Source organism: Eurosta solidaginis, chromosome 4 (assembly GCF_040869045.1).
Source record: "Eurosta solidaginis isolate ZX-2024a chromosome 4, ASM4086904v1, whole genome shotgun sequence".
Lineage (NCBI taxonomy): Eukaryota > Metazoa > Arthropoda > Insecta > Diptera > Tephritidae > Eurosta > Eurosta solidaginis.
Window position 1 is genome coordinate 242,818,184 of NC_090322.1, and position 13,143 is coordinate 242,831,326.

General features: G+C 33.2%; 1 protein-coding gene across 1 annotated transcript; it reads left to right on the forward strand.

Moving 5' to 3' along the window:
• Positions 1-679: 679 nt before the first annotated feature.
• LOC137251161 (serine/threonine-protein phosphatase 2B catalytic subunit 2-like) lies at positions 680-11,183 on the forward strand. The gene has a single exon (XM_067785289.1). The coding sequence runs from the start codon at positions 1,246-1,248 to the stop codon at positions 2,959-2,961; it is 1,716 nt and encodes a 571-aa protein (XP_067641390.1). The 5' UTR covers positions 680-1,245; the 3' UTR covers positions 2,962-11,183.
• Positions 11,184-13,143: the final 1,960 nt, after the last annotated feature.

The window sequence follows — 13,143 nt, forward strand, 5'->3', positions numbered from 1 at the left end:
TACCCACCGACGTGTGCCGTACGTAAGGACGTTTGTCGTACGACGCACGTTTGACCGAACTCTCAAGCCCGTAGGAATCAATGTGTGTGTCTGTGTACATGGTCATAACATATTTGTGTGTGTATTGTTTACAGATAAGCACTGTTGCCATTGACCATTTTGCATGTATGCTTATGGAAACATCAACTTTTTCCAATTTAATTTTTGGTATTGTAAAAGGCCGGAATAAATATTAAATAAGTATAAATAGATTACATTATTATAATCTGCACTTTTACATAATTATTTCGAATTATTTCACAATTTTTCAAACTTTAATTAGGTGTTTTTGCATAAAAGTGCAAACGGTCAAAAAATTAGCGCACAAAGGTTTACTAGGCAACTCTGTCTAGTGAGAGAGCGATCAGCTGACACGTTCTTACGGAAAAAATCAAAATTGTTTTGATTTCTACGTTCCGGGCTACGTACGTACGGGCGTTGCACGTCGGTGAGTTTTCGTTTACATTTCACACTCATAAGATAGGTCGTGTCAGCTGACACGTTTTTGGCACGTACGTTCGTGAGTAACTGCCGCATAATGGAACGCAATATTAGTAAATACAAGACTTCTTCATACTACGAGTGATGACATCAATCACGCAAACGCATCATTCATACAACCCTGCAGTGGATTGTCAAATCGAAGAGAAACGAAAAATTTTCACCTAGTAAAAGTTGAGCAAATTATACAAAAGTTAAAAACATATTTGGAAATTATATAAAATTGTGAGAAATTAAAAAATAGACATTGCAATGATGAATAAATCTTAATCAATTGAAGTTTTTGCAAAGCCAGTGAGAATAGTGACATTTTGGGTGAAAAACTGGCTGTGGGCATAGTGCAATAAAAATATAGGTAAAAAAAGTCATAGACCATCAGTCAGTAGTGCAGTGGAAAAGGCAATACAATATACAAGACCAGTGGAATGGGAGTATAAAAAAAGGAAAGTGATTGAAAAGAGAAACTTGTAAAAGAAAAAAACGAAACATCAATAAACCTGTGCAGAATAAACGAGATATCACGACAAAACAACTAAATTACGCAGGCAGAGTAAATCTAAAGACTAAACAAATTCATTCATATAACTACCAGAGTAAACAAAATCACATTTTATAGGTATTCCTTGTTCCAAGTTACTTGCTCAAATACTGAGCAACCTGTGTTTTTAGTAGCATTGTAGGTTGTGTAGTGGTATCCACCAAAAAATGTCTTCGAATAATCAATCAAACGCTACTCAGGCTGGTGGTGGGAACAGCAGTTCGAATACTGCAAATGCCAATGCATCTGCTAGTGGGGCAACAAGTGCAGTTGCTGGTCAACAACGTAATGATCCAACAGATGCTCAAACGCCCACAGGCGGCAGTAGCAGTGGTACAATAAACGCTGGCGGTGGTCTAACAGATAGTCCAATACGTGTACCAAAAGCACCTGTTATGAATACAAAGGAACGTGTTATTGACAATGTTCCTTTTCCACCAAGTCACAAGTTAACTATGGCTGAAGTGTTTGATGTGCGTACGGGCAAACCCAATCATGACATATTAAAACAGCATTTCATACTTGAAGGTCGCATAGAGGAGGCCCCAGCATTACGAATCATACAAGAAGGTGCAGCTTTGCTGCGTCAAGAAAAAACAATGATAGATATTGAAGCCCCCGTAACAGTATGCGGTGATATTCATGGACAATTTTATGATCTAATGAAATTATTTGAAGTCGGCGGCTCACCAGCAACTACAAAATATCTCTTCCTTGGCGATTATGTGGATCGAGGTTATTTTAGTATTGAATGTGTTTTATATTTGTGGTCATTGAAAATCACCTATCCAAACACATTATTTTTACTGCGTGGCAATCATGAATGCCGCCACTTAACAGAGTACTTCACCTTTAAACAAGAATGTAAAATCAAATATTCCGAACGGGTGTATGATGCTTGCATGGATGCTTTCGATTGTTTACCGCTGGCGGCATTAATGAATCAACAATTCTTATGTGTCCATGGTGGTTTATCCCCCGAAATACACGAACTGGAAGATATTCGACGTTTAGATAGATTTAAAGAGCCGCCAGCATTTGGACCAATGTGTGATTTGTTATGGTCAGATCCATTAGAAGATTTTGGTAATGAGAAAAACCAAGACTTTTATTCGCACAATTCGGTACGTGGCTGTTCATATTTCTATAGTTATGCAGCTTGTTGTGACTTTCTGCAAAATAACAATCTCTTATCGATTATACGTGCACACGAGGCGCAGGACGCTGGTTATCGCATGTACCGTAAAAGTCAGACCACAGGATTTCCCTCGCTAATTACCATATTTTCTGCACCTAACTATTTGGATGTGTATAATAATAAGGCCGCTGTACTGAAGTATGAGAATAATGTAATGAATATCAGGCAATTCAATTGTTCCCCACATCCATATTGGCTACCGAATTTTATGGACGTTTTCACATGGTCATTGCCTTTTGTGGGCGAGAAGGTGACTGAAATGTTGGTGAATGTATTGAATATTTGCTCGGATGATGAACTTATGACCGAGGAGAGTGAAGAACCATTGTCCGATGATGAGGCGGCGTTACGTAAAGAAGTCATACGAAATAAGATACGTGCTATCGGAAAAATGGCGCGTGTATTTTCTGTGTTACGTGAAGAATCTGAATCTGTACTGCAATTAAAGGGTCTGACACCTACTGGTGCATTGCCTTTGGGTGCACTCTCTGGTGGTAAACAATCATTGAAGAATGCAATGCAAGGCTTCTCACCCAATCACAAGATCACTTCATTTGCTGAGGCCAAAGGTCTGGATGCTGTAAATGAACGTATGCCACCGCGACGAGATCAACCGCCAACACCCAGTGATGAACAACAGCAGCATATTAATAGTGAAGGAGCCACAACTGCGCATAACGGGTAATTTAGCTTAAGGCGTGTGTAAGTACTTGAATAATTATATAAACAAATAATCATATGCAATAGTTAAAATGAGATTTGATAGAGAGAAATAGTGCTATAGGGAGCCAAAAGTCAAGCACGGGGACAGCCAGGGGTGGACTAATTTCAAATGTTCAAAACAGAATTTATTTTAAATTCTAATTTTTTCTTAAAACAATGTAATTTCACTCGATTTAAACAATTTTAGTGATGAAACACGTTTTCAACTATGATGCGAAAAGATATATAGAAAAGGAGTTTAAAATAAATTTGAATATCGGCTGATTTTTTACTTATTATTACAGTTTTTTTTTATTAAAAAGAAATACCACGAGCCACTTGGAGACCGTGCCGGAGCTCATGCGGATTTACCTTGTGTGTTATTTTTGTAAATAGAAAAAATGTTCGGTTTTATTTTTGGAATGATCTTTTTACTATTTCGAGATTGCATGACAATAATTTTTCGAGCATTTTGGTTGTGTTTCAAAAATGCAGGACTTAATTAAATTTTTTTTAATATTTAGAGATTGCAATAATTTGTCGAACATTTTCGGTATGGTCTTTTGTTTGGTTTCAATAGCTGAAATTTGACAACAGACTTGGCCATATCATTAAAACAGCTTATCATGCAACGTCAAATACGTTTTCCGTCAGTTTTGACTACCAAGGACAAGTAAATTAGGCCATAAGTGAAAACAACATCGACTATAGATTTTCTTGATTAATAAATTACACTCACTCGTGTTTCAAATTTACAGATGCAATAAAATGAAGTATTGCCAGGGACCAAGTCAAATCAAACATAAAACTGCTACCGAAAACTGATTTTTAAAACCCGGTCGCCCTTTGGCAATGTTTTTGCTAACACTCCTTGTGTATTTCTGAAGCGTTCCTCTGCAAAAATGCATCTGCTTTCATCACTTAAGTTTTTTAAATACGGAATAAATATTAATTAATCACTAATTTATTTTTGTTTTATTATGAATCGAAATTAATTTTTTTACTTTCTTTACGCCATTATTATTAGTATTTTTTTTTAGACTGCTTATCCCTGGAAAAGCATTAAAATTACACTTGTAGGCAATTTTATGTTCAAATAATGCAATGCAATTAAATTTTGAAATTTGTTAAATACCATTTTTTTTAAATTATAACTGAAGATTAAAATTGATTCAGAAGCAAATGCAGAGAAACAAGAGAAAATATTTATTAAGTATCTAATAATAACAGTAAAATAATAACAATACATAATAATAATATCTAATAGAAAAATCAACAAAACATTTACTTATTGCATAAAAAAAATTTCATTTTTAGTTGTAAGACTTTCTGATTATTTTGCCGCGTTAGTTAAAAAAGTTACATAAATTTAAGATTTAAACACAAAAGCCAGTCAATAATATTTTCTATAACTGTTATACTCTATTTAGTAAAGAATTAAAGTTTTGATTATAAAAACATCTTTTATAATTTAAAATATGTGCATATATTTTAAAAAATATTTTCAAATATTCTTGACGCTCATGACGGAGTTTGCCAAGTTTTTGCTGATAACCAATTTTTTATGGCATTCCTTTGTTCGATTTTCATGACTGTTTGAATATTATTTGATACTTTTGAACCGAAGGAGTTTAAATGCGAAATCAAGTTTCGTAACAAATCTATGTTAGTGAAATTTTTGTCGAGATTTTCTAACTTGCGTGACGGCCCGGTGAAATAATAAGCAAATTTTAATTAGAAAAATTTCTATCTTTGGAACAAATGCAATAAAATGTACGTGTCAAGTTGAACTTAGTAATGTAATCTATACTGATTTCAAGGACTTTATATTAAAGTTCAAAAGGTTAGGTTGAAGTTTGGTTCCGCTTGGCTGGGCTGGAGGCGTCCGCTCAAACGCTGGTTTGCTTTTAATCCATGCCCGAACCTTAGTGGGGATCGAACCGCCTTTCCCCTGTCCTTTTTTAGGTATGAATGGCATTAGTTGTGGCTTTCAAAGCTTTTCGTTCAGCACGCAGGCATTCGCATACATATTTACGTAGAAAGCAAATTTTACAGAATTTACCAATTTCTTCAATATATTTAAGTCCCAGCGCGGCGGCCACCGTGATGTGATGGTAGCGTGCTCCGCCTTGCACACCGAGGATCCTGCATTCACGTACCGGGCAAAGCAATATCAAAATTTTAGAAACAAGTTTTTTCAATTAGAAGACAATTTTTCTAAGCGGGATCGCCCCTCGGCAGTGTTTGGCAAGCACTCGGAGTGTATTTCTGCCATGAAAAGGTCTCAGTGAAAACTCATCTGCCTTGCACATGCCGTTCGGAGTCGGCATAAAACACGTAGGTCCCGTTCCGGCAATTTGTAGAATAAATTAAAAAGGAACACGACAACAATTGGAAGAGATTAAGTCCCAGCAGATCTAAGTTTTTACTTTTGGAAATATCAATTTAAACACAAAACACCCCTTGTGTTTTTTTTTTGTATATACCTCAATATATGTATGTATATACATACCTCAATTTTTATATTCATTTTACTCTGCACTAGACCTGGCGTTAATTTTTTTTTCGGAATTTCAAATTCGGGTAGCGATCAAAATATGCGATTTGATGCCAAAAATGATGTAACAAATTTTCTGGCTGTGCCAGTGCCATAATGAGGTGAAAGGTCAATATTTTTGAAAAACACTCAAATACATTTTTTCAATAAATTTTTTTATTTAATTAGATATACTATACGTAGTGCTGCTACTTTTTGCATGAATCTCATTTCTTCTCTATAATTTTTCTTAACATTAGCAGTGATCCTTTACTTTTCTCACCATTTCTAGTAAAACTTTCAAAATATAAAAATTCGCTCTTAATGAGAGAGCAACACCAAAAGGTACGGGATTGCTTTCCAGTAAAAAATGTGAAGTCTGTCAATTTCCCCACACACACATTCACATCCCTACAAGAAATTAGTGAATGCTTTTATCATTTTTTTCACAATGCTCTTAGCGTTAGGTTAGGTCAGAGAGGATAGATATAATAAGAGACGTCATTCCAATTTTTATTTGTAATGTACCTGATTGGCGGGTATTAGAAAATTGCCTTCTACACATTTTTAAGAAGTTTATATTAATATATATTGTAATTGTTGGAAAGAGTATGAATTGCTTAATTAGCACGAGCCTTTAAACCAATCAAAAATACCACATGAAAATGTGCAGAAACAATTTAAAATTACCCGTCAAATTGGACATTACAAATAAATTTCGCAAAAATTATGAAATGACGTCTCTTATTCTATCTATCCTCTCTGGCAGTAGTCAACAAAAAATCTTCTGACTAAAACTTGTAACTCTCTGACTGGAGAGATTAATTTCAAATTTGAATAATGGCTCAGAAGACAAATTTATCGTTGAAACGGCTACGGTCTGCTGACACAAATGTATACTTAATTGGTAAATGTGAACCCAAAATATTTGTATTTGTATTGTATGTGTAAAATTACCATCTTCAGGTAATTATTATATAGTGTTTGCACAGAGGCTAATTTTTTTGTGCAAATAATTTTGTGTAGACTTAACTATGGAACATGTTGAATTTGAGAGTGATGTATCGGGAAATGATGTGCAGGCGATGGATTTGGAAGAAACTGATAACATCTCAAGTTGCTCCAATAGGCCGACTCAAAAACGTGGAAAAAAGCATTTTATAGACGACAAAATGCTAGCTTGTATGGATGCTGGCAATATGTCATCTCCATTCGCTATACATTTTATCAGTACAACTGTTAAGGCGTTGGGTCACAATATAGAGGATCTTGTTCTCAATTGTACAAGTTTGCGTGAACAGCGTAAAAAATATCGTCGTCTTCATGGCAAAGAAATTATTGAAATACAAAATCTTCATTGATTTAAAATAATAATAATAATAATAGTACGTATAGTATATCTAATTAAATAAAAAAAAAATTAAGATCGCGGGTTCGAAACAAAAATTGTTAAAAAAAATTTATTGAAAAAATGTATTTGGGTGTTTTTCAAAAATGTTGACCTTTGACCTCATTATGGCACTGGTTGGCACCATCCAATCAGCCTGAAAATATGCTACATCATTTTTGGCATCAAATCGCATATTTTGATCGCTACCCGAATTTGAAATTCCAAAAAAGAAATAAAAACCATATGACCAACGCCAGGTCTATTGTGCACATTGCATCCGATCTTCTTGCGCATTTATCGCACTACTTCCTTTTCCCCTGCCTGAATTTTACTTTGTATCCCGGTAAAAAAAAAAATTTAATACTATTCGTTTCAATATTGTTTTTGTTCCATTGCTAATATTATTATTTTGGCAGCTTAAGAATATAAGGCCGGTATTTTTCTGCAGTTTAATTTTTTTGAGCTTTTTGATAAACAACCATTATAAATCTAAATTTTAGGCATGCCGCACACTTTCTGAACCACTTTTACACTATCTATTTTACGAATAGACCAATTATATTTTCTAACTAGCAATGCCTACCCCCACCTTTGTCTCTGAGATAGGAGTGTGAAGAAAACGCATTCAAAGTAACTGCGCTTAGCAATAATTTCTCATATTTGACGCAAGGGCTGCCAACGCAAAAGAAATCTATAACAAAATTAAAACTATAAGACGCTGTTAGGCAGATGAGCATTTCACTTTCAGCTTCTTATTTAAAAGTATTTTCATAAAAATAAAAATTTTTGATTTTAAATATATGTAATAATTTAAATTTTTTTATTTCGTGCAATTTTATTTACAAAAAAACTGTGTGCAATATTTAAACTATGATAAAGCATAAATCTAAATACAGAAAACCTAACTGATCCATTATTATAATTATTAAAAAAACAAACTCTTTTTCTACATTAATTTGAATTCAACATTAGAATACGTGGGACATCGTTTCTGTTTTCTGTAAACCCACCTTACAATCTTTTTGAAATATTCTAAGCTTTAAAGTATCTATGATCTGTGTCAACTATACTTAGATTTTTTATAAGTAAAAAAAAAATTATTATTATGTGTAAAAATAGAATATGCCGTGTGAAAGAAAAAAAAAACAATTTTCTTGTGTATGTAAACTTTGGTATAATAACAGTAATTATATAATCCATAATCTCAAGCAAAATTTTTTATTAATTCTGTTTTTAAAACCAGTTTTTTATAAGTATTCGTTTTAAAAAGACAAAATACTACATAATTGAAAAATTGTATTTGTTAAGTTAGATAAATAAAAAAAATGTATTAATATTAGAGAAAAACACTACACCATAATGTAATAAAACTTATTAATTAATAAAAAAATACAAAAAAAGCCCAGTTTTATGGTAAACAAATCGTGAAAATTTTGAATTATTACTTTTAGAAACCATTTGAAATGAGAAACCAACGTTTTTATTTTAATTAACTGTCTGGCATAATTATTCACGACGCATATGTGAAGCATTAAGGCCCACACACAGAACGGCAAGTTACCTTTTTAACTCTGAGTTACTTTCAAAATTCGTCAAAAATGAACGAAAAGTTACACTGAAGATGACAACGTCGAAACCGGTTTGGCACTTAAAACAAAGGATGACGGAAAATCGTTCCAATATACATACATACATCAATTATCCACCCTGTCGGAAAATCAACAAAACAAAAGCCTATACATTTCTCAACGGTTAGAGAATATTATTTCGTGTTTGTTGGGTCCCGTTTGTTTAAAATTTTATTCGTATTCGATGTTTTGTGCCGATATCGACCTTTTTATTATCAAGTGTGCTATCACCATAATTTTATCGTCGAACAATGCATATTGACAAAAATTACTTAAAACTTAGCGCTAGAGCCGGAAAAACATAGAACGCTTTGCCCAGTGCTTCGGCTTGGCAAATGAGTTCAATGTATGGTCGCATCCAAATCTTGTTTCACAAAGTTTGTGGAATGTAAAGAACGCTGTTGTTGCTCTAGTTCGCCTCGCAGCGGAATTCAATGTACAACCGCAGATATATCTTGCAACACAAAGCTTGTGGAATATAAAGCGGAGCAAAAAGTTAACAAATTATTAACTTACGGTGCTTCCAAAACATCAAAGAGCGGCAAGAGTTATATGTATGTATATCCGACCTTGTGGCGCTGGCAACGTCAAAGTTCTTGAGAAAGAAGTTTTTCAATTAGAAAAAAGTTGTTTTCCTCGGCAGGGGTTCGGCAAATACTCTGAGTATATACATGCCACGAAGCCCTCCTCGGCGAATATTCATCTGCCCGGCAGGTGCCCTTGCGGAGTCGGTAAAAAACGTCTCACCAATTTATAGGAAAAAAAGTAATAGCACGACTCAAATTGAAACAGATGTTCGGTCTAAATTTTCCCGTAGGTATATCCCGCCAAAAATTTATTTTTATTACTTTTTATATGAAAAAAACTTGTTGCGAACGGTGTTTAATTCTTAAACTCAGAAGGTCTAATGCAGTCAGACAGAGCTGTGTGATTATTTTCGAGCTTGTTCACCGCCACATTTCGATAAAATTCGGGATATAATAGGGTTTTTATTTAACATCTCAAATAGATGAACACTTTATTAATTAAAAAAAAAAAACTAAAGTTCAAAATCTTACGGAAAATTCGAGTTCGAAAGACGAATCTTCAGTAAAATTTTTAAATTTTCACTAAGAACTCTTCTGAGTATGTGGTTTTGTACATCATTCAATTTTAGTGAAATAAAAACTTTATTCTTATCTTTAAAAAAAATTCAGTTTTTTGCCATTTTTTTTGTCAGCTGAGTTGAGCATTTTCTTGCTCATTACGTCCAAACGTGTATATGTTTATATTCATGTTTGACTTTGGATTGATAAACCTGGTAAATTTGTACTGGTTATACGGTTAACCAACCATTTATAAGGTTAAATGAGTACCCTAGAATAGATATTAACGTATTGGGATGGTTCGCACTCAAAAATTTCGAAGGTGTATAACTTAGCTTGATAAAAACACTTGCAAGGTATAACGGTTCTCCCTTCTGGTCGGCCATGACTTCGAATTTTTCTTGTGCAATGTAATATTTGAAAATCTATCTCCGAACAATCAAAAGATATATGTACATAATAAATTAATCAAATTGATTTTTGTTTGAGAAAAAAAATTAAATAAGTATGTATGTGTGCCAATGAGAAATTTTAAACTTCATTCTTTGCGGAAAAACTTCAATGTTAGAAACGGTTATATATTGCAGGTGTTTTTACTTCCTTTATATTAGGTCGGTTGAATGTTTGTCCGCTTTTCATACAAATCTTGCAATCGATTTTTAAGAACCTTCTCATTGAGCTACAAACGTGAAACTTTACACATAGGTTAGAACACCGAGACAATGTAACAAAAGGGAAAAAAATCCGTTAGGTGGCGCACGGATCGAAATAACTATATAAGAATTTGAAAATTTTCAAACCAGCTTTTAAGTAACTTCTCGATGAGCTAGAGAGTTGAAATTTCAAACTTAATTGAGAGGCCGATGACAGCCGATGACATGATACAAAAAGATTCGCTAGGGGGCGCACGGGATGAGATATTTGGAAAAATCGTATGAAACGAAGGGAATTTTGGAATTGATTTTTATGTAAGTTCTCATTGAGCTACAAGCGTAAAACTTCACAGATAGGATAAGACGCCGAGAAAATTTAAGAAAAGGAGAAAAACTTCCCTTAGGTGGCGCACGGATCGAAATATTTAGATAAGAATTTGGAAAGTTGGTTTTTTAGATCGTTTTTAAAGTAACTTCTCATTGAGCTACAAAAATGAAACCTCAGAGACAGGTTAAGACACCATGACAAAGGAACAAAAGGAGAAAAAAATGTCCGTTAGTTAGCGCACGCATCGAAAAAATTAGATAATAAGTTGGAAATTTGAAACCGGGCTTTAAGTAACTTCTCGATGGGCTAGAGGCTAAAATTTTAGAGCTTAATTCAGAGGTCCATAGCAGCCGATGACACAATACAAAAAGTTTCGCAAGGGGCGCACGGACTAAGATATTTAGAAAAATCAAACGGAACGGAGGGAATTTTGGGGATGATTTTTATGTAAGTTCTCATTGAGCTACAAGCGTAAAACTTAACAGATAGGTTAAGACACCGAGAACATGTAAGAAAAGGAGAAAAAAAATGTTGAGCACTTCCTTTATATAAATGGGCAAAAATCAGCGAAGAATGTCTCCTTATATAAAGACATATTCTTGCTAAACTTTGTTTTTTAAATTTTGACATAGAAACTGCAAAAATATTTATGAGAAGTAAAAATATAAAGGTGGAGCGCAATTGATTGACTAATAATATCTCTTTTCCTACCAGCTTTCCAATCCAAGTAATGTGCGCTCCACTTTTATATTTTTACTTCTCACAAATATTTAAAAATTAAAGTTTAGCAAGAATATGTCTTTATATAAGGAGACATTTTTCGCTGATTTTTGTCCATTTATATAAAGGAAGTGCTTAAAATTTTTTTATTTTATTTTTATTATGATGTAAAGTACGGTGCCAGATCCCAAAAAAACGCAAACAATTTTTTTTATTTTCCTCTTGTAAACCAAATTTGAGATTTTTTAGTTGAAACCATGTATTTTTCTTTTTGATGTAGTCGTATGCAGAGCATAATCGTAATCTAACTGACTAATAATTATCTAAGTGTTTTTACAAGGGCGCACATTTATTCGAGTTTAAAGGCAGTCAATATTTAGTACTGAAAATTTGCAAAGCTCGATGCTACGCGGGTATTTTCTTGTTTGCCTAAAAATGAAAGTTCCATTGATAACTTTGATACTGATTTTGAGAAAACGGCTGGTAATGTTTTTCAGTCCAGTATAAACCAAAGTTGGAACTATTTGAGCTGCACTTTATCTCAAATTGTTACAGCAGAAATGCGTAAGTTGTGTGTATATTATTTTGCTTTGGAATAAAATATTAACCATAAGTTTGGGTGTATTTTTATTGTTTGTTGAGTAACTTATGTAAGGGTAAAACAAGAAAAATGCCTTCACTTCAAATGGAAAATTAGAGAAATATTATTATTAAAAATTATCAAAATCAAATTAGGTAAATTTATATAAATGTAAATGTATAGTTAATAATAATTAGGCTATTAGCATTTGAGAGCATTTACTTTTCAAACAAACAATGTAATAAAAAACACGCAATGTATGTAAATGATATAAAAATAAATTTAAAAGTAAAAGATTAAAAATTTAAATAAGTAATAAGGTAAACAAACCGAAACTATTTTAGCAAAAGCTAAAAACTCAATAATATAAAATATTTAAAAAAAAAACTAAAAAAACTCATTCTTGTATGCCATATGAAAAGATATTATTACTTTAATTTAAGTATTTCATTTACATAAATAATTTGGTCGCGTTTTTTCGTTTTGATAGCTCATTGAGATAAAAATTAAACGTTTTGTCACTTTCCTCGCTTTGAAGAGGGCAAAGCGTTTATGAAAATCCTTGATTTTCGATATCTTAATGGATAGGTCGTTAGCCGATTCGGCCACGTTGTGATCGTAATAGGGCCGTCAATATTCTCTGTGCACCCTTAACTTAAAGCAATGGTACTCATTTCTCAGCAGCACGATATATCGCATCAAGTACTCAAAAAATGCAATAAAAGTTACTTCAACAACGAGATATTTGACATCCAATTGGAAACTCTACCGGAAACTGACTTGTACTTTTGATCTCGTTTCTGTTTTTCATCGCACTGTAATTTAATCAATTATGCCAAAGCATTATCCGGTGTTGGTTTGGTAACCTGGCAGTCGATTCTTTTAGAGAAGGTTAACCGAAATGCGGATGCAGCCAGGGAAAACACTTTGAAATTACAAATTTGAAATTACGTATTTGAAGCCAATGTAAGTGTAGTATAAGATAAAACTCTAGTTCGTTTTCTTCTATATGACAGCAGCATGGTTGCTTATTTGTATTGGAAAAGGGCGTTGGACCAACCGAATTACGAGTAAATTCAACCGATATTTCTGCAAATTTTTATCCATCGCAAATAGCTGTTGAATGAACTTCGCACAAGTTGTTGATTTTGAATTAACCTTTTTAAAATCAAATCAACAAAAAATAGTTCATCAAAAATAACCTACAACTCTGGTAAAAAAATACAAGTAAAAACTTATTTGTAA

Bases quoted from the DNA above. Each gene is read 5' to 3' on its own strand.
- LOC137251161 (XM_067785289.1), top strand. From the start codon at position 1,246: ATGTCTTCGAATAATCAATCAAACGCTACTCAGGCTGGTGGTGGGAAC.